At 45.2% G+C, this 24327-nt stretch overlaps 4 protein-coding genes across 7 annotated transcripts in view; 2 read left to right on the forward strand and 2 right to left on the reverse strand.

Moving 5' to 3' along the window:
- Nucleotides 1-1821: 1821 nt before the first annotated feature.
- On the reverse strand, nt 1822-8808 carry LOC143777129 (uncharacterized). Its single transcript, XM_077267185.1, has 4 exons — nt 8684-8808; nt 8413-8653; nt 7661-7827; nt 1822-4546 (listed from the first exon to the last, which is right to left on the reverse strand). Exons 2-4 carry the CDS (start codon nt 8572-8574, stop codon nt 3052-3054), a joined length of 1824 nt encoding a protein of 607 aa, XP_077123300.1. The 5' UTR covers nt 8575-8653; nt 8684-8808; the 3' UTR covers nt 1822-3051.
- A 26-nt stretch (nt 8809-8834) lies between these two features.
- LOC143777135 (ubiquitin-like FUBI-ribosomal protein eS30 fusion protein) lies at nt 8835-12132 on the forward strand. Of its 4 annotated transcripts, none has more exons than XM_077267207.1 (5): nt 8835-8966; nt 9793-9874; nt 10795-10939; nt 11054-11109; nt 11849-12132. In XM_077267207.1, exons 2-5 carry the CDS (start codon nt 9794-9796, stop codon nt 11972-11974), a joined length of 408 nt encoding a protein of 135 aa, XP_077123322.1. In that variant the 5' UTR covers nt 8835-8966; nt 9793; the 3' UTR covers nt 11975-12132. The 4 variants fall into 4 exon arrangements, with proteins under 4 accessions (XP_077123322.1, XP_077123313.1, XP_077123333.1 ...); XM_077267198.1 differs by having other exon boundaries at nt 8870-9016; XM_077267218.1 differs by lacking the exon at nt 8835-8966 and adding an exon at nt 9062-9185.
- Nucleotides 12133-14430: 2298 nt separating this feature from the next.
- On the reverse strand, nt 14431-18873 carry FKBP3 (FKBP prolyl isomerase 3). The gene is made up of 7 exons (XM_077267240.1): nt 18732-18873; nt 17949-18050; nt 17105-17212; nt 16854-16989; nt 15894-15961; nt 15706-15803; nt 14431-14664 (listed from the first exon to the last, which is right to left on the reverse strand). Exons 1-7 carry the CDS (start codon nt 18840-18842, stop codon nt 14610-14612), a joined length of 678 nt encoding a protein of 225 aa, XP_077123355.1. The 5' UTR covers nt 18843-18873; the 3' UTR covers nt 14431-14609.
- Nucleotides 18874-18970: 97 nt separating this feature from the next.
- The window catches only part of FANCM (FA complementation group M), a 110601-nt gene continuing 105244 nt past the window's right edge, over nt 18971-24327 (forward strand). The window contains exons 1-3 of the mRNA XM_077267248.1: nt 18971-19643; nt 23217-23389; nt 23609-23686. Of these exons, the coding sequence (XP_077123363.1) occupies nt 19034-19643; nt 23217-23389; nt 23609-23686 (861 nt within the window). The 5' untranslated portion in view covers nt 18971-19033. The remainder of the gene's footprint in view (nt 19644-23216; nt 23390-23608; nt 23687-24327) is intronic.

Raw genomic sequence — 24327 nt, forward strand, 5'->3', positions numbered from 1 at the left:
ACAGTGTTGGACTGGCCACACCCTTATTACATCACCATTCAGAGCATGCTGTTGCTAGCTGAGCCCGCTTACATTGCTGGACTGGCCTCACCATTCTTACATCACCATTCAGAGCATGCTGTTGCTAGCTGAGCCCGCCTCCAGTGATGGACTGGCCACACCCTTATTACATCACCATTCAGAGCATGCTGTTGCTAGCTGAGCCCGTCTACAGTGCTGGACTGGCTACACCCTTATTACATCACAATTCAGAGCATGCTGTTTTTAGCTGAGCCCGCCTCCAGTGCTGGACTGGCTACACCCTTATTACATCACAATTCAGAGCATGCTGTTTTTAGCTGAGCCCGCCTACAGTGTTGGACTGGCCATGCCCTTATTACATCACCATTCAGAGCATGCTCTTGCTAGCTGAGCCCGCCTACAGTGCTGGACTGGCTACACCCTTATTACATCACAATTCAGAGCATGCTGTTTTTAGCTGAGCCCGCCTACAGTGTTGGACTGGCCACACCCTTATTACATCACCATTCAGAGCATGCTCTTGCTAGCTGAGCCCGCCTCCAGTGCTGGACTGGCTACACCCTTATTACATCACAATTCAGAGCATGCTGTTTTTAGCTGAGCCCGCCTACAGTGTTGGACTGGCCACACCCTTATTACATCACCATTCAGAGCATGCTCTTGCTAGCTGAGCCCGCCTCCAGTGATGGACTGGCCACACCCTTATTACATCACCATTCAGAGCATGCTGTTGCTAGCTGAGCCCGCCTACAGTGCTGGACTGGCTACACCCTTATTACATCACAATTCAGAGCATGCTGTTTTTAGCTGAGCCCGCCTCCAGTGCTGGACTGGCCACACCCTTATTACATCACCATTCAGAGCATGCTCTTGCTAGCTGAGCCCGCCTCCAGTGATGGACTGGCCACACCCTTATTACATCACCATTCAGAGCATGCTGTTGCTAGCTGAGCCCGCTTACAGTGCTGGACTGGCCTCACCATTCTTACATCACCATTCAGAGCATGCTGTTGCTAGCTGAGCCCGCCTCCTGCTTCCAGGGCTGTGCTTGATTGACAGGTAGTTTGTCGCAGCACAGATCAGAAATCTTTACTTCTTGCAACAGTCCAGAGGAAAGAGCTGGTGGTCACATGACTACATGCGATCGCGCAGGAACAGAGCAGAACTCCTAACAGCATGTAAATTATGAAGTTTCCTAATTGCTCACACGCTTTACAATGGTGAAATAAACCACGTTAATACCCCCATACACAATAAAGTGAGTGAAACCCATCCCTAATATGGACGTGCTTTTGACTCTTTTCCCCGGAAATATGGTGTCAGGGGATAGGAGCATCGGGTATGGTGATCCATTTGGTTTTTAGATAGATTAGCGGAGGAATCTGGTAGCTGCTAACTCCACTCTCCCCATTGAGAACATGAAAAGCATTTCTCCCTGATGTTTGGGCACATGTCTGTATGAAACTTTTAGCATGAGGTAGCGGCTTCCACCCTGATGAAGATGTCGGTTGGTGGAGGGATGACTAAATCGAATAGCAGAAGCACCTAAGGCACGACTGCATCATGGCTGTCACACACCATCTTCCCACCTCGGTTCTATAGAAACAGACTTGCGGTGCTCCATACAGGGTCAGCCCCACTATGGGGGGGGGTCTGCGGCTGCTGGTGCACGATTATGCTTATTATTTCATTTGCATCGGTTATGATACATCTCTCCCCCATAAAGTGATGCTTGCTCCAAACGTAATCCTCCCCATATATTTCATTATGCAGAAATGAGAGAGAACGCCTGGAGACCACTGAGGTTTTATCCTGCTGGTAAAATTTAATTTTCAAGCTACAGCAAGTACGAGTCTTAAAAAATAAAGCTCTGACAGGAGATCACAGAATATTCAATGACTTTACACTCGGCTGACGGAGAAGAATGTGGATTTCATGCACAAGTTGCATAGTAACAGCAACAAAAAAAAACAAAACAAGAAAATAGTCTGCAGCACATCTATAAATAATAGCTATAAAGCATGAGCTGTGGAATCCCCTTTATGTAAATGGAGGGGACATTTCCTCGAAGTAAAACAAGCTTCACAGTAACTGGAAGGTGAATCTTAAAAGGATTTCTGCTTTACAATGCAGAGTGTTCGTCTTGAATAGAGGGTGGTCAGACCGTTCAGCACCCTAGTCAACGCAGAGACGAAGACCTTATCTCCCTTTGGAGAACCTGATGCTGTGTGCTTGACATAGAATCATGTAATGCTATGCTCCTTTTCCTATGTGGTGGCGCTGCATACAAAAAAAAGAACACTTGCTGCTTTGACTCCCTGGAGGAGAGCTGATCGCAGAGAGTCACAGTAGTGGGATCTGTGCATTATTAAGATTGTCCAAAGCAAGAGAATGGCGTAAAAAATAAATGAAAAGTCACTTCTAAGGGATTCCTTTAGATTAAATGGCATTGTTGTTCTTCCACCACCATCAGTGACACTTACTAGAAAGCTGAAGTACAGGATGCCACAACATCCTTGTTAGTACTGCAGCTAAAGGGGTATTCCAACCTGCTAAAATCCAGGCATATTGCCTGAGAATGAAGGGACCACAAATGATGGGTTTAGCACTGCATCCCAACTACTGCACAGCCCCATTCGGGTCAGTGGGGTTCTGCTGCACTCTCCTACACAACTGGTGACTAAGAAAATTAAGAAGATGCTGTGCTAAAATAGCTCTGCTAGCTCTGCCATTTTTAGAAGATGGATTCCCACAGAAATAACCTAGAGGCCAGGGAGCGTTGCTGTTCCTTTACTCTGCTAATTTGGGGTCCGGGCAGTAGGAATCCTACCGATCACACACCACTTCTTTAAAAGGTGTCTACAGATGCTGCTGGCACTTCAGCAGGAGATCTAAGGGACTGGCAACCAAATTTAGTCCCCTCATCCCCCCTTTCCTACTGGCACCTTGGAGGACCCTTAGTTTGACATGTCCCTATTAAAGGTGGTCTTTCTGTCAGATTCTCTTATACTTCATCCACAATTCACATTTTTAGCTCAGGGACCCATTGATATTAGTAAGCATGGCACACACAGCCCATAACTGATTGGCTATGCCACCTAAAGCGTATGGCAAAACATTATCGAACAGGTGATACTGGCGGACCCGCTCTATGTCTTGGTTAATGCATATTCTTAGAGCAATAGAATTAATGTCTTTGTCGAGTCCAGACGCTTCCTTATTGGCCTTCCCCATGTGTGCCTCACACCTCGTCAGGTCCTCCAGGCCGTAACGTTCATCCTTAATAACAATCTCTTGACTTTTGTCCGAGTCTCTTATTTCCGCTCCAGTGTGATCTACAGGAACCTCGTCTCCCATGTTTTCCGTGGTGGTCACCACCTCCTCCACTAATTTCTCCTCAGTCACAACTTCCTCAACCACATCCATCTCTCCAGCCGACTGCTCCAGTTCCACAACTGCATCTTCTACTCCCGTTGAGGTCACCACCAAGGTCTCCTGCCCCTCTTCATTGGTGGATGCAAGGATGAACATGGCGTTCTGTTCGGTTGACGGTTGGTTTAACATGACCGTTGCATCGTGGCATTCCCTAGGGAGGGTGGCAGTCGTAATAATGGGAGGGATGACCACAGAGGCACCAACGGATTCCACCAAATCTTGGATGAGGAAATCCTTCTCAGTGACCACCCAATCTCCAGATTCCAGTAATTCCAAGATGCCAGACGACTTAATAATCTCTCTCTTTGATGCACTCCCGGAATAGAGTGGGCTTATAAATATGACAGCTCCGTGAGGGGCTATGCCAAGCAAGCCTTTGTAAATGGCACGGTTATAAGATATTGGAGAACGTAAGCTTTCCGTGTTGCTTGTCTGCACCTTAACTTCTGCACAATGTAAAGTCACTCGGGCACGTGGGTATGAAGCCTTAAAACATTCTGGCACCTCCTGGCAACCAGTTTCCCGACTTCGCCAAAGGGGTATTTCACTAAGGACCAGATACAAATAGTGTGCCCACGTGATAACAATCCTGGCAACTCTGGTCTGAGAGATATTGAACCGAACAGCTAGATCTTGATCATGGAATCCCTGACGGACTTTGCATAAAAATAAGAAAAACTGGTCAATCTGCGGCATGGCCTCCGATTCTGCTGACACCTCCTTGTTGATGGTCATATCCCCTTCCTCTTGGCATTGCCTCCACTTCTCCAAGCTGCCCTCTGTGTCAGTCAGGGTTGAGAAAACTACTTTTAAAGTGGAATAATCCTTAAATCCAGTATAAAAGTGGATAAGGCTCGAGTCTGTGGAAAACCGATCCAGAAAGAAGAGATTCTTCTCCAGGGCAGCGTTGCGTTGCTGTAATCTGGCAATCTCCTCACGGGCTGCGTGCAGCATTTCCGTATCGGTCATGGGTGGTAAGTCGTAGCAGTGGTCCATTATGGAAGCAGTCATCTCTAGCGGTTGGGAGGATTTATAGTTTTGTACTTGGGGTTGTGAAGGCAAAATGGGTTGAAGCATGTTTTTACTGCTCCTGGCGACATGATAGAAACAAAGAAGAAAGACATCAGTTTCATCACAACGCTAACACTTTGCCATAACTACACATGGACATGGAGTCCATATGACACATGCACTTGGGTCTAACACCTTCCCAACATTGGACGTACTGATAAATCCACTGTTGGGTGCCCCAGCATAATGTGGGTACATGGGCTGCATTCAAACAATATCTGGAAGATGCTGGCTATGCTACACAGCCATCATCTGCCTCTAACAGCAGTGAGTGGAGCGAGTGTATTGGGTACACCTTGTTGCAGAGGGACAGCTTTATGCTTTTTTTTTTAAAGCAAAAACAGTGTTTACCAAGTACCCTATGTTAAAGGGAACCTGTCACCCCCAAAATTGATGGTGAGGTAAGCTCACCATCATCAGGGGCTTATCTACAGCATTCTGTAATGCTGTAGATAAGCCCCCGATGTAACCTGAAAGAGGAGAAAAAGACGTTAGAAAAGGCTACTTTCACACTAGCGTCGTGCACTGCACGTCGCTATGCGTCGTTTTGGAGAAAAAACGCATCCTGCAAAAGTGCTTGCAGGATGCGTTTTTTCTCCATAGATTTTTATTAACGACGCAGTGCCACACGTCGCAACCGTTGTGCGACGGTTGCGTCGGACCGTCGCCACCAAAAAACGTTGCTTGTAACGTTTTTTGGTGCGTCGTTACCATCTTTTCCGCCCCCGCCTCCTCGCACCTCACAATGGGGCAGCGGATGCGTTGAAAAACAGCATCCGCTGCCCCAGTTGTGCGGCGCTTCCACAGCTAGCGTTGGTGCGCCGCAACGTCGCATAGCGACGTGCAGCGCACGACGCTAGTGTGAAAGTAGCCTTATACTCACCCAGGGGCGGTCCCGCTGCGGTCCGGTCAAATGGGTGTCTCAGGTCCATTCCGGCGCCTCCTATCTTCATTCCATGACGTCCTCTTCTGGTCTTCACGCTGCTGCTCTGGCGTACTTTGCTCTGCCCTCAGCAGGGCAGACAAAGTACGCCTGCGCCAGAGCCGCGGCGTGAACACCAGAAGAGGACGTCATGGAATGAAGATGGGAGGCGCTGTACCAGACCTGCGACGTCCATCGGAGCGGGACCGCCCCTGGGTGAGTATAATCTAATATCTTTTTCTCCTCTTTCAGGTAACATCGGCGGCTTATCTACAGCATTACAGAATGCTGTAGATAAGCCCCTGATGACGGTGAGCTTAGGCTAAGTTCACACTAGCGTTGTGCGCCGCTGCGTCGACGACGCAACGCACAACGCACGCAAAAACGCGGCAAAACGCACGCAAAAACGCTGCGTTTTGCGACGCATGCGTCGTTTTTTGCCGAAAATCGGACGCAAGAAAAATGCAACTTGTTGCGTTTTCTTGGTCCGACGCTTGCGGCAAAAAAGACGCATGTGTGGCACAACGCAACAATAAAAAACGCATGCGTCCCCCATGTTAAGTATAGGGGGCGCATGACGCATGCGTCGCCGCTGCGTCGCCGACGCAAACCCGACGCACATTAGCTTAACGCTAATGTGAACGTAGCCTTACCTCACCATCGATTTTGGGGGTGACAGGTTCCCTTTAATTATTTAATGCAATTGCTTTTTTACTTATTTCTTTTCATTAGGGTATATGCACACATTGCTATTTCGTTGGTTTTGTTTGTTTCCATGGCCAGTGTGAACATGCCTTTACATCATGCATGTTGTCAAGTCATATTCCGGCTCCGTTTTTTGTTTTTCTGTGATTCTTATTAGGGTAGAACTCATCTTGGGAATAACTCCCTAAAAGGGTTTGTTGGCACACAGGTTGATAAATAGCTGAATAAGGGTTCACAAGAACGTTCCTGCCTGATCACTGGCCTGTATGAAAATGGTATAAATCCGCTGACAATCTTTTACGTGGCCTAAACATGCACGCGGCACATCTCGTGTGATTAGGGGATGATGTGCTAACGATATGGGGGTCGATTAAGTATTTTAACAATAAGGCTGCCGTCACACTAGCAGTATTTGGGCAGTATTTTACATCAGTATTTGTATGCCAAAACCAGGAGTGGGTGATAAATGCAGAAGTGGTGCATATGTTTCTATTATACTTTTCCTCTAATTGTTCCACTCCTGGTTTTGGCTTACAAATACGGATGTAAAATACTGACCAAATACTGATAGTGTGACGGCAGCCTTACTTGACCCCAGTCTGCAACGATGAGGCCTGTAAGCGGCTGGTTGCACCCATGACTGGTAGGAACTTGACGTTGCAAATGGGTTTTAGCACGCTTACTGGGATTACCCTGGGAACGCCACACAGTTTTTGATATGCGCTCTGGAATATGAGGGCTGTTGATAATAAATATTAATTAAACAAAATTTATATTCACATTTTCCAGTTAATTAATAAGTCTAGTAAGAAGTGCACAGGCAGTCATACTGTTACCCAGCTTTAAGAGGGAAAGGCAAATTTGGCTACAGCCTTCTCAGAAAGAAAACCATTGTGCTTTATTAAAGGGGAGGTCCAGAATTTGAAAAAGAAAAAAATGACAGCTTTCTATCAGAAACAGCACCACCTCTGACCATGGACTGTGTCAGCAGCTGCACTCCATCCACTTCAACTGGGTTCAACTCCAATACCACACAACAACCCATGGTCGACGGGGTGACGCCGGTTTTTGAAAGAAAACAGACATTTTCTAGACCTCAACAACCACTTTAAGGCATTTGGATATCTTAAACTATGTTCACTTCTCATTTTTGGCTGTTCCCTTACAGTGTGTCCTTTGGCCTCTATGCCCCATCTTTGGCCAATAGAGTAATTTTGCCTCTGTCCCTTTGCTTTTCTATGAAAAAAAAAATGACATATACTGCATGATAAGTGTTGACCAATCTACAGTGTGCCCCTAAATGTCTATACAGAAGCATATGGCAGAGATATGCAGTGGGGAACATTGCTGATATTCGTCAAAAATAGCCAAAAACAAGAGGCAAAGAGTTTTCGAGGAGCACCCAGTTTGCCGTACATGATAAGAGCAGCTACAGCAGGGTTCGGCTCAGCCTGGACATATAGTAAATGTTCACCCAATCATATAGCACATAAGGCTACAATTTACCCCGATTTCCTCTTTGGGATAGACATCTGCTCCTGGGTCATGTCTTCTGTGGACCACTGGAAAATGCACGGCACGCTGTACGGCTGGAGATTCCGTTTTCCTGTTAATGTTCTCATAAAATCAGACGGGAGAAAATGTTTGGAGCAAACTCTGGTGCAGCTGGAGACCTGAAAGGAGAAGACAAGAACGCTTGCAAGGAGCCAGAAAATACAGCAACGTCAGTCAGATTACATAAAAATCAATGACACTAGAAGAAAGGGGTTGTACGGGTCGGGTATAAGATATGAGGAGAAATCATAGACTGAGAGATCTAGTCCAGATAAGAAAGTTCTGTATAAGTAATTCACCCCTTCATGACGGCAAATTTGTATGCTTTTCTCCTTTTTACAGGTGGTTCGCCCTTCTCTCTCTTGGGGTGGGCGCCTGTCGCTCTGGGGAGGGGGCTTCCACCTGTCGCTTGGAGGATCCTCCTGTCCGTCCCTCTGAAAAAGGGGTCCGGCGTCCGCCTGTCCCTCTGAAAAAGGGGTCCGGCGTCCGCCTGTCCCTCTGAAAAAGGGGTCCGGCGTCCGCCTGTCCCTCTGGAAAGGGGAGGGTGTCCGCCAGTCACCCTGGAAAGGGGAGGGCATCCGCCAGTCACCCTGGAAAGGGGAGGGCATCCGCCAGTCACCCTGGGTGTCCACCGCAGACTGAGCTGTTATATTCCGCTTCATAAGCCGGATATTATACGATATAACTGACGTTCTGGCAATCACCTTAAAGCTGGGCCCCGGCTCCCGGCGGATGCGGCTCAGCCAGTCCCGGTGTCTCTGCGGCTCCACATGGAAGGCCGGGATCCTGTGGAATGAGATCTTCTTATCGGCATTGTACCTGGAGTCACTGTTACAGAGGGGGACACAGCAGTGATAGGCAGCCATGTGGGGAGAACCAGCCTACAGCATGCCGGGCCCTAGGTCGATGCCGATTCTCTGCTCTAACGCCTGCTGCCCACCACCTGGCACTGCCCTCCTCTCACTACCAGACCCGGGCACTGCCCTCCTCTCACTACCAGACCCGGGCACCTTCCTTCCTTAGCCTTTTCAAACTTGCCCGTCTACGCAGCACCATACAATTCCTCGCATGCGCGTTGTAGTCCCATTCGGGACGCATGCGCAGCCAGTCTGAACGCGGCTTCCTGAATAAATGCGCATGCCCGCATTGTCCTTACGTCAGCGGACGGGGAAAGATGACGTCCGCACACCCGGAAGTGGTGTGCTTGTCAGTCTTCCTTGCATAGTTTTCCTCGCTGGGACTTGGTGCCGGAGGAGCGGTAACTAGCGGCGATAGTCGGAGACTTGTGCTCTGCTTGTTTATGAACATGTATAGTTTTTGCTTTACTTAAGTAGTTGAAAATAACTTTTTTCCTCTTTTTACCACCGCTTGTGACGCCATTTTCCGAAGCCCACCACATTCAGTCGTCGGTGTATGGAGTGGTGTCAGGGATTGGATTTTGTGTTCTGAGTGGTGTTTTTACTGATGCCATCTTGGGGTACATACAATGTTTTTACCGCCTTTTATTGCAGCCGCCAAAAAGCCACAGTTCTGTCATTTTGATTTTCCTTTTCGTTATGCAGTTTACCGATCGGATTAATTAATTTCATATTTTGATAGATCGGACTTTTACGAAAGCAGCGATACCAAATGTTTTTTTTCATTTTTAATGGGGGGGGGGGGGGAAGTGCGGTGATTTGAACTTTTATATTTAGTTTTATTCAAATTTGTAAAACTTTTTTTTTTTTTTTAACTTTTCAATGTATTTCTAAGTCACCTTACGTCGGTAATCCCAATACATGCTAATTCGGCTTCTTAAATTGCAAAAACTTAATTAAATAGACACGAATATAGGTGAGGCTTTATGAACCCTTTACTTAGTTCCCTTAGGGGACATGAACCCTCGATCGTCTGATCGCTTCTGCTATATACAGCGATACCACAGCATTGCTGTGTATAGCAGAAATTGCGATTTCCTATGAATGCCAGTCACGGGCAGTCTAGCTATCATAGGAGTAACATCATCACAGGCACAGGGTGGCCATCATGGCAACCCCTTTGGCTGATGGATCTAAGATTTGATTGCTTTCTTTTTTTTTTTTCAGTATGACCATGCAGATTTTTATAACCAGTCAGACCGTGCACACTCTGGATGTGTCCACCCAAGACACGGTGTTGGATATTAAGGTATGCACTGGGGTACGTGCTGTGCGCACACTGTTAGGATTCACTGGTATTGGCATGAGTGGTGCTTACGTGACCACATTTACATACTTGTGGGTCACGTGCCAACTAGACTTTCTCATCCTCTCTTGTGTACTTCTATTAAGCGAGAATGGGCACATCTAGTTGGCATGTGACCTACAAGTATGCAAATATGGTCAGGTAACTGGCTATTTACACCGAAGAATACTGGAAGGGGGGGCACCGTGCGCTTTCATGATGCAAATGTTTGCAGTCGAATAGGGTGACAGCAGTAAGTTGCTGTGGTCTGAGTGTAGATCCGGAGTATATTACAGGATGTAACTCAGGATCAGTAATGTAATGAATGTACAGTGACTGCACCAGCAGAGTAGGGAGTGCAGCTCTGGGGTATAATACACGATATAACTCATGATCAGTACAGGATCAGTAATTGCATGTACACTGAGTGCAGCTCTGGCGTATAATACAGGATGTAACTCAGGATCAGTAATTTATGTACACAGTAACTGCACCAACTCGGGATCAGTACAGGATAAGTAATATATGTTCACAGGGACTGCACCAGCAGAACAGTGAATGCAGCTCTGGAGTATAATACAGGATAGAACTCATGATTAGTACAGGATCTGTAACGTCTGTACACAGTGACTGCACCAGCTGAATAGTGAGTGCAGCTCTGGGGTATAATACAGGATGTAACTGAGGATCAGTCCAATGAAGGTAAAGCGGTGTATTCATACATTTATTTATGTAGCTAGGCCTATTGTTCCCATGTTTAGCACCTACAAACCTATATAATCTGTAGGAGAGGTTGATCCTGATGCTGCTGTATAAGGGGGTCATGTTTTCAGATACGCATTACCTTTTCTGCTCTGAATGTTTTTAGTGTCCCTCTACTTTAGTCTCGTGTGGCAGAGCTTGAGGGCCTCCTGGGTAGTGATCTGGTCCTGTCCTGTGCTGGGATCTCTCTGGAAGATCAGGCCATTCTGTCAGATTGTGGGGTGCAGGATCAGTGCACCCTGAATGTGTCAGGCAGACTTCTGGGAGGTAAGAGTCCTGGAAAGCTTGTAGTATCGGCACAGACCTCAGCATGTGCTACTTGTAATATTCAGTAAGGATCCTGTGTCTGAACCATATAGTCATAGTGTCTTATTCTTGCAGGTAAAGTCCACGGCTCGCTTGCTCGTGCAGGGAAAGTGAGAGGTCAGACCCCCAAAGTAAGTGAGCGCCTTTTATTTATTAGTATATCAATTCGACAAACATTAAAAAAAAATATATATATATCTAGCCAACACTTTGTTTTTGGAGGCCAGGATCATGTAGCTTCAGGGTGATGATTGGAAAGGCAGCCAAAGACAAGAAGTTCTAGTTTGCAAATCTACGGTGTATATACCCCCTCTGGAGATACCGTCCTTGTATTGTGCTTTAAAACATGGAGTACCCCAAAGACATAAGAATCTGTCACCAGATTTAACTATTAATTGCATCAATTATTAAACTGAGCATTTTCTTTAGCTGGAGTCATAAAACGCTCAATTTAGTATCAATAGTATATAGCTCTCCTGACGTGGTGGTTTGAACGTAAATGCACCAGCTTAATCAGGTGTATGGTCTATTTACTGTTGTATGGAGTTTACATGGTGAAGTCTAGTGACAGATTTGTTTTAAGAAACATTGGTGTATAGTACATGATGGCTAAGGGAGTGGAGGGTTAGAAAAAACATTATGGCTTTCTTCCAAAACTGTCACCACCCTTGACCACAGGTTGTGGGTGGTGCTGCAGGTCATGCAGCAAGGCTGAGCTGTAACAGCCGCTTCAACCTATGAGCATGTGGAAAAAGTACAGGTTTTTTGCTGCTCACCTATTTAGAACTATACTTTAAAATTACCTTGACCTAAAGTTTAATAAAATATATTAAAAGAATTTTATTTCTCAACATTTTATATTTTTAACAGGTGGCAAAACAAGAAAAGAAGAAAAAGAAAACTGGGCGAGCCAAAAGACGCATGCAGTACAACCGCAGATTTGTAAATGTGGTTCCGACATTTGGCAAGAAAAAAGGCCCCAATGCCAACTCGTAACTCAAGGCTTCTTCTTCTCGGCAGATCTATCAGGGGTGACATTTCTAATTTCAGGTTTAATTTGGAGAACTTTCTAGATTAAAATTTTCATAAACACAATCAATTTTACATTTGTAAATCAACTTCCTAATAAAACTTCAGCTTTTTTTCAAAGACAAGTTGATTCTGGGTCTGTATATTGCAATTTGTGACATAATCGGGGTCTGTTTGTTTTATCATCCCTGTGTCCGATCCTTCAACCAGAAATATGATCAGTAGCCCAAAGCTTACATTTATTAGCCACTTACAGATGTTAAAGCCCCAATTTATCCAGTACAACCTAAGAGTCCTGGCAAAACTATGACAGGGGTCAGCCACCTGATGGTGCTATATGCCATTCTGGAGAGCTGATGGTTGCGGACCCCTGCTATATGGAGCATGAATGATGCATAGCTGTAGTCACTGGTAGTTGTGTGCCATGGGCAATTCATACTACATAACCTTGATGGACCCCCACCTATCAAGACAATTAATTTTTTTTGTTATGTTCAGGTACTCGCAGATGCCCAAAAAGTTTGCTCCAACCTGTGACAAAAAGAAACCTAAACAACGATCCCATTCATTACTATGGAAAGAATAGGCAAAAGTTTAAGAGCACCAACGTCACATGGCCCCAAACTGATCCTCTACCATGGCTAGAGGAAGTTCACTTTAAAAATAACATCTGTCATGGCCTATGCACATATCTGAAGTCTAAAGTATACTTGCTTTAAAAAAATAAATAAATCCAGGCCAGAATGGCGATATAATCCTTAGATGTTTTTCCACGTGAACTGAAAATAAACATTTTAGGAGTCCAGTTCTAGCTGCGTAGAAGATATAGATATTCTAATGCGGATTTTCCAAGCAAGTACACCAGTCTCATCAGGTCAAAGATTGAGTTAATCACTTATGCAGTTTGTATTGAGTGATCTAGTAATAGATTCCCTATCATCAGTAATGTGTATTCACCTTCCTGGACTGCGGGAGGTGTCCAAACACTAGGTGAAATGTTTCACAGCACCTCATAGTTAAATGCCCCATGGCGGAGACAGTAGACGGGGTGCCGTACAGAGCCCTACAGCTTCCTACACTCAACCAGTCTGGATGAGGAGGCATGGTGGTGTCAGACGCTCATGATTCATGAATTTGGAGCATCTTTAAAGTGGTGAGCGACGTGACAAAAATCCTCACTCTGGTCAGGTATTGGAGTGAGATTTCTGGAGTAGGGAACACCACAGCTTGACAAGAATTGGCCTCTGTAATGCTCCCCCGGCCTGCATATTTTGGCGATGCTGGGAGAAACTGGCATTAAAACAGCAAAAGCTTTATAATTTTTGTAAAACTCCTGACTTTACAAAACCTTTACATCACTTTTTGTGTGTAAAAGATCTGATGAAATTGGACCGGCTGCAACTTTGACAGCCTTATTAGTGAACATGGTCGGATGAGGTGGTATAACCATGCAGTAGCGCACAGTGCCAGTCGCAGCTTCCAGCACACATCCTACTCACCTCCCGCCGCACCCTCAGTAGCACTGCATCTCGTTCATTCCGGCACCAGCAGCTCTGTCTTCCGGCCGAGCAATCACGTGGCCCTGCTCATTAAGGTAATGAATATGCACTCCACGCTTACGGGAGTGGAGAGGTGTGCATATGCATTACCTTAGTCAGGTGGGCCATGTGATCACTTGGTACAGAAAGAGCTGTTGGTGCCGGAACGAAGGAAATGCAGTGCCAGCACTGAGGACACGCCGGTAAGTAGGATGTGTGCTGGAAGATGGCACTGTGCGCTATTACAGCAGCGGCACAGGCTTTAGCTACAGCCACAGCTCCTGCCTCTGTGACCCACTGCTCCCCCTCCCCCGCTAGCTTCTGGAACAATTGACTCGTGTATGAGCCGAGGGGGGGCATTTTCAGCACAAAAAAAGTGTGCTGAAAAACTCTGCTTATACACGAGTATATGTGGTAATTGTGAATAAGGGCCGAGTAGTTAATCTCTATAGGTTCTTGTTTCAGGTTTTTGCACTCTGTGCAAATAAGGGTCTGGCCTCGCTTTTCCTTGAGCTGGACATTACATTTATATAGGAATTTGATGTATGGAAAGGTTTTAATACGAGACGTTAGGACCGTTCCGAATAGGGTCACTGTGACGCAGTGGGATGGCTTATGTTTTAATCAAAATTATGATAACCAAGTCTTCTATGTTCTTTTCATGCACTATTGTTTATTTCCTGCAAGATATTTTCTCCCTTTGTTTTTTTTATCTTGGGTTTTGTTTTAGTGGCCAGTATGAACATGCGCTTACACGTTGCATGGATACCAACTTGTATTCCAGTTAATTTCTTTAGGTGTCTGTGGTCCATGGATGTGATAATCCGGTCATATTGACTTTGCAAGGATAACCAGCGCGCAAAGAAAAGAGTCCAGCAATACTAATTGATGGGGAATATAAGGTTTTTACTCAGACAGAGGTGCCAGCAGTGCAGCCCTTACGAGGCAGACGGGGACGCCAGCCGGTAGACGTCTGTCCTCCAAGTTATATACAGCAGCCCTGGCAGCAGCTTTGTAAACAAGTTTTTCACATTCAACTTTTAGGTCAAAATTCAAGAAGCATCTCAATCAATAGTGACCAGTTCAACCTCAAAGAAGAGTTTGGCGTTAGGAGGGATTCTGGGTAATGGCGTTAAGGAAAAATGGGCTATTTCACAATGTCACTCTCCCCTTTGCCCGTTTTACAGCTATAAAACTCAATTTTGTGACCCAAACTAATCTCTTATAAGGTCCGTGCTCGTAGATGAGAAAACAACCACTATCCCGTCATGCAAATTACCCAGAAATGAGATACTCAATTTAAGCTACACTGGTTCGGCATCCGGTTGGTTCGCAATATGCGGCATGTGTCTGTCAGTTACCAGGCCACATAGATGTTTTGAATCAATGAGTAAAATCACAGCAGAACAAACTAAAGTGTATTCAGTAAAACTGCACTACATGCTTAACGATCAATCCAACTTCTTCACGTACATGTGAAAAGGTCAAGCCAACCCATTAGTAAATATGTAATTGTACCTTTACGAATTTCTGGTACACTTATCTCATATGATCAACTTTTCTGGCAATTCAAGACGTTACGATGCAATTAAATGGACTGTACGGCCAAAGAATTCCACGACGCAGGAATATAAGCTTATAATGATGATGATTGCACAGCTCCTGTCACACAGTTATATTGTGATGTAGGAGATGACGGCCGTTCAGCCTCTCCAACGATACAGAGAGGATGATCAGTAACCTCCCTGTAGGCAGGGATTGCCGTGGAACACTGTACTGGTCTAACATAGGATATCTAGAAGATGATACTGTAGAAGTAAAATATGCTGCTTGAATTAGAGCAATTTTTATGTACCCTGAGGAAAAACTCAAAATAGACCTCCAATCTTATGTTTTTTTTTTTTTTTAGTAACTATTCTGTTTTGTTCTACTAATTGGGGGCAGCGCCCACCGATTCCTGCATGTTTACATACTAGTAGTCTCTGGGTGACCACTGAACAAGTGGCTAACATTATACCGTTGGTCAAAATACCCCTTATCTTTTCCTTGCCCCTTAAGGAGTGAAGTACAGAAAGAAAGCTTACAAAGGGGAAGGTCGTTCATGAAGACACTGAGAATCGGTTCTGGAGAACCTAATCCCTCCCCTGGATAAAAGGATACTTGGCGTCAGGTTGCCCTTTTTTACCGTAAGCCCATTCGGATTGGATTTCCAGTTTGGCTTTTTCTCCTTTGCTCATAGTGAGCAGCGCCTCGTCCCACTATAAGAAACGCAGACCAGTTCAGAAACTGCTTCATCCTGAATCCTCTCGTGATAAAAGCATGGATATGTCGTGTGTGGTAATACTCACCCCTCTTATAACTTTACCAACACCAACTTTAAAGCTCAGGGGCTTGGCAGCTTTTTTCTTCTTTGAATCTAGTAAAACAAATAAAAAGATTGTTTGTTTTTTGGTTTCCCTCTATCACTTTCATAAATGGATAGGGACTGTAATCACACTTGCAGTTTTCTGGATACATAAGACAGTAGGATCACGTCCACACAGGTCATATTTCTACAGTGGCCCTGGCCCAGACGCCACCCCTTTAATATATACAGCTCAGCTCCATCTGCTCCTCCTACAGGGCCAAGCGCCCCACCTCTCCATTCAGCGGCTAGTGTGAACTGGGATCTGAACAGGCAAGTTGTACAACTGAACAATACATGTAGGATTTTTTTTCCAACTTCTTGTTCTTAAAGTTCTCAGACTGTTGGATTATCAGATGTCTGCAAAATGACTGTTAGATAGTGATGAGTGAATATACTCGTTGATCGGGTTTTCCTGAGCATGCTCGGGTGTCCTCCGAGTATTTTTTAGTGCTTGGAGATTTAGTTTTCATCGCCGCAGCTGAATGATTTCATCTGTTAGCCAGCATAAGTACATGTGGGGGTTGCCTGGTTGCTAGGGAATCCCCACATGTAATCAAGCTGGCTAACAGATGTAAATCATTCAGCTGCGGCAATAAAAACTAAATCTCCAAGCACTAAAAAATACTCAGAGGACCCCCGAGCGTGCTCGGGAAATCTCCAGTAACGAGTATATTCGCTCATCACTACTGTTTGATCATCGGGATTGTATGAGATTGCAATCGAGTTTTTTCCCCTCCTTTCTAGAAATAGCTCCACCTCTCTCCACTGACCATGTCTGGTATTGCAGCTCAGATATTTTTCAAGCGTGTACTGCAATATCAGACAACTATGGAAAAGCAGAGTAAGTTTTCTCGAGTAACTTTACAACAGATGCTTAAAATTAACAGAGCACATCTCTTACTGGTGGGGATATTCGAGTCAAACACGGTGCCGTCCTCTAGCGTCCCAGTGTACCAGCAGTGAACCGTGTCCCCTTTCTTTGGGAAATTGGTTTTATCCCCTTTTTTCAGAATGGACTTAGTGTATTTTGGGGGGCCCTATTGATTAAAGAGAAGATATTGATTATCAAACTACCGTAAATAAATATATATATATATATATATTTATTTTCACACCGTGTATGCACAGGAAAAAAAAAAAAAAGACTTTTACATCATCCACAACTTCTTCTGACTTTGCTTCGGTGGCTTTTTCCTCGTTGACCTTGAGATCTTTCACATCCTTGGTCACTTGCTCCACACTGTCCTTTCCTTTGAATCGCTGAAACAGAAAATGGAGGCAAAGGGGGAACTAAATTTGCAGTTTATTAAAATTTAAAAAGGAGATTTTTCAGATTCAAAATATTGATGATTTATTCTCAGGATTTGCCATCAATATCAGATTAGTGCAGGGTCCCACTCTCATTGCTTAACTGTTTAAAAGGACGGCAGCGCCCTATATGCAGGTAAACGTGTTTGCGTGGGTTTCCTCCGGGTTCTCCGGTTTCCTCCCACATTCCAAACACATATTGATAGGGAATTTAGATTGTGAGCCCCATTGGGGACAGCGATGATAATGTGTGCAAACTGTAAAGCGCTGCGGAATGTTAGTGCTATATAAAAATAAAGATTATTATTATTAAACAGATGAGGCTACAGTGTGCAGCGATGCCCCTTTAAAAGCTGATTGAAAGAGGTGCAGAGTCATCCTCTCTACACTCGGGATAGTGAGTGGTGGTCACCTTCTGTCACCCCTTTGGATCCAGCGCTTTCTGCTCCAGAGGTCGATGCCACTTAGATATCAACCAGTCCACTGAATCATGGTATTGAGAACAGCGTCATGTGATTAGAAGAGATGTGTCCCTTTTATTCCTCCTGTAAATTTATCACTCCCAAATTATTTTATCGGGTATTTGCTACAACAGACATGTTAGGAGTGAAAGAAAAAAACTATTTTTGCCTCATGTATAAACACAATAATGACTTTAACTCCCATTGTTGTACGGACCAGAACTCACCTTAGATTGAAAGAGTTTTTCATAGGCGGCAATCAGATGCTCCTTCTTGGCGGTTTTTGCCACATTTTTTATGTTTCCGAGTAATTTATGTTCTGCAAGAAACTGGGGAATGAAAGTTTAATAGATGAGTAATCCGACTTTTATGGTTGGAACTACAACTATCATGCTGATCTGTTCCCAGTCCATGTGGTCTCTGACCCAGATAGCGGGGCTCTGCACCTATTTCTACAGAATTAAGAATAGACTAGGGACCAGGACAACTGTGGTGGGCATATCACCATGATGGATCGACAAAATCCTGGAAATCAGCAGCGGCATCACCCCATCACACTGGAAGGCAGGAGACGGAACAAAAGACTTATCGCTTTACTTTGTGTTTAGGAATTCGCTTTACGTCCCTAAGTAACGCTCACTATAAGAGGCAGGTTCTTATTTTTGCAAAAACATTAATAAAAGGGACCCCTGCCTGTACTGTCAGACTTCCCCTTTAATTACAGCTATTTATATGTGCTATTGTCCATAGGGGGCGGTATAGCACATTACTACTGACAAGTGACAACCACTGGCCTGAGCCAGGAATGCGTGGTCAGCTCCCTTCCCCCACTCTTCGCCTTACCCATTAGGTGGCGCTATTGAGGACAAGCCAATAACTCCATGGTAGAAGGGATATTTTACTAAACTATATATTTTTATGTTTTAACGGCGAATGCAACCAGCTTTGAAGCGTCTGCTGGGAGTTGTAGTCCCACGAGCCTTTCCAGCAGCCCCCTTTCCCTTGTGTACCGCTTCCGACGCATGCTGCTGCAGAAAGGCGATAACATCCTTCTTGGGCAGCTCCTCACTGTGCAGCTTCTCGCTGCTCCACTCTCTCACTGGCTCCCCTGCAGCTGCCATGACACGTGCTTTTTTTTTCTTTCAATAAAACTTTATTAAAAAACCGGAAGACATTATCACGTGACGAAAGTGCCGCGGCCGCCATATTGGATGAGGGAATGGTCCGGCGCTAAGGGTCACTTCCGGTGGTAGTGACGTGTTTCCGGGGCGCCTTTTTTTCAATCTTGTAGTGTTTACATGGAGCCGGAGGAATGAACGGGAAGCAGAGGACGCTGTTCCAGACCTGGGGCTCTGAACCTAAGAGACCTGCGGACTCCGGGGCTAAAAAGAGGAGAGGGAAGGCTGCAAGCAAGGGCAAGAATGTGTCCCCCCAGGGGCCCCCTCCAAGGGCCAGTTCACACCTGTGGCCCCAGGAGGATGAGGATGATGACGTTTTGTTGGTTGCTGTGTATGAGGCTGAGCAGGGTATAAATCAGGGTGAGAGCAGTGGTGGTGTACGTCCAGAGCCGGGCAGCTGCGATGGCGCCTCCTTGTGCCCGCCTCGTGCTGCCACCGACATCTGCAATCTGCCTGGCTTTGACCTGTCAGCCGGCAGCGTCTGGATCTACCCCACCAACTGCCCAGTGCGGGGGTACCAGCTGAGCATGGCACACACGGCGCTCCTGCACAACACCCTGGTTTGCCTGCCCACCGGCCTGGGCAAGACCTTCATCGCCGCCGTGGTCATGTACAACTTCTACCGCTGGTACCCGTCCGGCAAGATCGTCTTCATGGCTCCCACCAAACCACTGGTGGCGCAACAGATCGAAGCTTGTTTTCGGGTCATGGGGATTCCTCAGGCACACATGGCAGAGATGACGGGTAAGGAATCAGGGCGGTGACCACCAGGAGCCGCACTTGTCTTTCCTGTAAACCGGCACCAATGGTTTTCCACTGAACATTTTAGTCGTATAAAAAAATCACTTCCAAGAGGGATAGAAAGGTGAAGAAGGTGTATTTCCATCTCCAGATCCTATCCCAATATGTAGTAGGTGTAATAATATTAGCAAATACCTCCATTAGAAATGTAGTATAGTTACTCTGATTAGCTATGTCTCTTTCCTCATGTGCAAGCATTGTAGGACCTTGAGTATCCATGGTTACGCATACTCATAGTGACAGCTAGTTGCTAGTGGTTATAACCTTGAATACAAAATCTACTGTAATGCCCTGGACATGGAGGTAAGCGACATAGCTAATCAGAAGAACTATACTACATTTCTAATTGGAGATGTTTGCTAATATTATTATTATACCTACTACATATTGGGATAGGATCTCTGAGACAGGAATACCCCTTTAACTAACTAAATTTTGTGAATTGTTTAAAGCCGCTTTTGAATAAAATCACAGAGAAAAAAGCAGAGATGACTACCTGCTGAAGCCTCCAAACAAATGCACCAGCAGGGCGCAGCGGACCCGATTAATGATGGAAAAAACACAGGTGCAAAAAATACCGATGAAACAACCACTTTCAATCCAGTGTTGGCTGTTTGGCATTAGTGCACAGAAAGATAAGCGATAATAGTCTGTATGTGGCATTGTTCACACAGGCAATGCAGAGCATCTGGTTTACAGCCTATTACCAACGCACATACAGGCGGGCTGCCCAGTGCTACAAAATGCATGCTGTGTGAATAGAGGCCTACAGTTTACAGAGCCATCTTGGTCCGACTGCGCCCTGCAAGATAAAGTGCAAAAAAACCACATCAATGTATGTAAGGTATTAGTTTATATTGGGGCCTCAATACGCAAGCTGCTTTTTTTCTCTGTGATTTTTTTCAATTTTTGGAGGATTTTTAAGTCCTCTTTTTGTGTCTGTGAGCTTTTACTCAATGTTTAGCGTTAGGACTGGCAAAATGTAAGGACCCTTGACGCGGGTTGCCAGCTTACGTATTGAGGCCCCAATATAAACTAATACCTTACATACATTGATATGTGTTTTTTTTGCACTTTATCTTGCAGGGAGCAGTCGGACCAAGATGGCTCTGTAAACTGTAGGCCTCTATTCACACAGCATGCATTTTGTAGCACTGGGCGGCCCGCCTGTATGTGCGTTAGTAATAGGCTGTAAACCAGATGCTCTGCATTGCCTGTGTGAACAATGCCACATACAGACTATTATCTCTTAACTTTTTGTGCACTAATGCCAAACAGCCAACACTGGATTGAAAGTGGGTGTTTCATCGGTATTTTTTGCACCTGTGTTGTTGCCATCATTTATCGGGTCCGATGCACCCTGCTGGTGCATTTGTTTGGAGGCTTCAGCAGGTAAGTATCTCTGCTTTTTTCTCTGTGATTTTTTTTTCAATTTTCTGGAGGATTTTTAAGTCCTCTTCTTGTGTCTGTGAGCTTTTTCGCTTTTGAATAAGGTGAAAATATCTGAAAACTTCAAACTCCGCTTGTAATGAAGATAATGGAGAACATAAAAAAAAAAAAAAAAAAACAAGCCTAAACTGTCGAACACGTGTGAAATAGATTTAAAAAAAAAAATGCAAATGAAAAATGCCAAAAACTAGACAACTAAAAGTGCCAATGGAATAATCAATCAGTCCCCAAAACTATTTTATGGCTTGATATAGACTTTTTAACTCAACAGCGCCACCTAGAAGAAAAAAACCCATATGCCGCATATATTAGAATATTATAAATTTGACTGCTGTAGTTTCCTGCGTTACTACCGGTCACAACCAACCTGTCTGATGAGCTGCAGCGCCGTGGTCAATAGTAATGATGATGCCCAATTGTCACTTTATACTACGTTTCCAGGAGGAATAACAGAAGAATGTTGCCAGTTCCTAAAAATAATGGGTATGTAGCTTCTCCACACCCCCCTATAATGTGTTACAGGCATGTGTCCGGAGGCTGACCACCGTGGGTTGGTCTGATTCTGTCTGTTGGTAGTCATACATGAGAAGGCGCCTGGTCGGGATCCCCTATTGATCAACTTTTACTAGGTTATAAGATACATATGGCATATTTTTGGATTTAAAAAAATCATTTTTGTAATTGGGTGTCATTAGAACTGTTGTTCTGTTTGTCTTCTACGGCTTGTGTGTATCTCTGTACTGTGAGCGCTTCCTGACAGCTCAGGTCTGTAACCCTTATCTCCGCATCTTATCTGATCTATGACCAAATCAAAGCTCTGCTTTCATCTTCTCAAAATTTAGCTTAGAAGATGGTGCAGGAGAAGAGAGATAAGTGTTACATACCTAGACTGTCAGAATACGCTCACTGGCGGACTCGCCCATCCGCGCTTTGCTACGTACAGTGGATGTACAAGCCAACCCGCCGCCATCTTCTTCTGTTATCGGCACCGCTCCAGTCGTATTCTGCTAGTTGTGACCTGCCAGATCGCGCCAGTGTTTGCCAGGCGATGCGTAAGCCGCTTCTCTATGACAGTCAGAATAATAGTCTCATAGACTACACTGAGAGCTTGTGACTGTTATCTCTGACTTCTCATCAGTCAGAAGCTGTGGTCACAAAATGGCCGTCCGGGACTGGAGCAGCGCTGGCAGGAGCTGAAGACGGATGCTGGCAAGTGTAATACTGAGGTCAGGGAATAGACTTTAGTGATACCGCTCTGGGGGTGAAATAAAACCAAAAACAAATCTGTTAACAAATTTCTCAACACAATTTGCATAAATTATTAGATACATTTCTTAGACCAGATGAGACCAGTGTACTCTTTTCAAAAATCAATATCTCTCTAATGCTTCCTGAAAGTTGTCTTAAATTTCGCATTTTAATATCAGGTGGGGAAAGGGGTGATGCAACCATGCTGGTATACATTGTCAAAGTAAGTACACAAGCCTCATTTGATCTGAGAGGCAGATATATCTATCTGTCTCTCAGATCAAATGAGGCTTGTGTTCTTACTTTGAAAATGTATGCCCGAATGCATGTATGTCTGCTCGTCACTTTCAAGATATTTCACATTAGATGCTACATAAATTATTTTATACATCTTAGACCTGATGAGGCTGGTGTACTTAAAATAAATATATAAAAAAAAAAAAAAAACATCACAATGGCTGAATTTAGTCCTTTGTGAAGTGTAAACTCGATCTCCACCCTGTCTGATTGACAGCTCCTCAGTGTCCTTCCTCCCTGCTGCTGATCCTCCACATATCCAGCACAAGTTATGGCTCCTTGGTACCTCTTACTTATTTCTGCTGTAGTACACCTGCCTCATCAGATCTAAGACATCTCTTCAATACAGTGCACAGATGATAATCTGAAAAGTTATGCCCTTTAACAATATAATGTGGATCAAGATGGTAACACCCCATGACTCCGATGACTCGTTTATTACTTTTTGTAATCTTTCCTCACATTGTGAAGTCCTCTGCACCCTGTACCTGACTGCCGTATGTGTATTGTCTGTCTCTACAGGAGCCACCCAGGCTCATAACCGGAAAGGAATATGGCAGAAACATAGAGTCTTCTTCCTAACCCCACAAATCATGGTGAACGATCTTACCCGTGGCGCCTGTCCAGCCAGCGACATCAAGTGCCTGGTCATCGATGAGGCTCATAAGTCCCTTGGCAATTATGCGTATTGTCAGGTAAGCTGGAGCACAGTGCTTTCCTCTCACTGTGTTTTCTCCTGAAACTGCAACACTCTTCTCTTAGCTATTGCAGCTTTGCTTTATTTACTGGAATGCAGCAATACCAGAAGATGCCTTATGATCATTAGGGATGCTATTTTAGAGGGAAAATTAAAACTTTATTCCAATCTCTTTGAGTTATGCAGAGCTAAATTATTTATTCTTCCTTTTTTCCAGGTTGTACGAGAGCTGAGCAATTATACCACACAATTTCGGATCTTGGCTCTCAGCGCCACTCCTGGCAGTGATGCCAAGGTGAGCATATGCCATGTCTGGAGTATGGAGCGTCGCAGGTCACACTTGGACCCGTCTATACCTAAGCCAACCGGCTCACAGCTGAGAGCTGTATCCCGACTGGCACAGATCCTGCTATCCTGGTTTTCACCTGACTTTGTCACATTGCAGCTGCAGCCCTCCCCCTGCGGTCACTGATCGCCTGCAGCCCCCCTGCGGTCACTGATCGCCTGCAGCCACCCTGCGGTCGCTGATTGGCTGCAGCCCCCCCTTGCGGTCACTGATCGGCTGCAGCCACCCCCTTCTGCTGTCGATGATCGGCTGAAGCCACCCCCCTGCGGTCGCTGATCGGCTGCAGCCCCCCTGCGGTCGCTGATCGGCTGCAGCTCCTCCACTGCGGTCACGGATCGGCTGCAGCCTTCCCTATTCTCTTACAACGGAAATCCGCCTTGATGGAATAGTGAAGGCTGCAGCTGCTGATTGGCCGCAGTGGTCACGTAATGTAACGAGGACTCAGGAGCATCGCCCATCCGGGAGGTTAAAGTGCAGATTTTTTTTTTCGATGATTTGATTAGCGCAAAACTCTGTATCTCTTAACCACACCCTGTGTTACTTAAAGCACCACTCCAGCATTTTTTTTATTATTATTTAAATGTAATTCC

Source organism: Ranitomeya variabilis, chromosome 1, assembly GCF_051348905.1.
Source record: "Ranitomeya variabilis isolate aRanVar5 chromosome 1, aRanVar5.hap1, whole genome shotgun sequence".
Taxonomy (NCBI): domain Eukaryota; kingdom Metazoa; phylum Chordata; class Amphibia; order Anura; family Dendrobatidae; genus Ranitomeya; species Ranitomeya variabilis.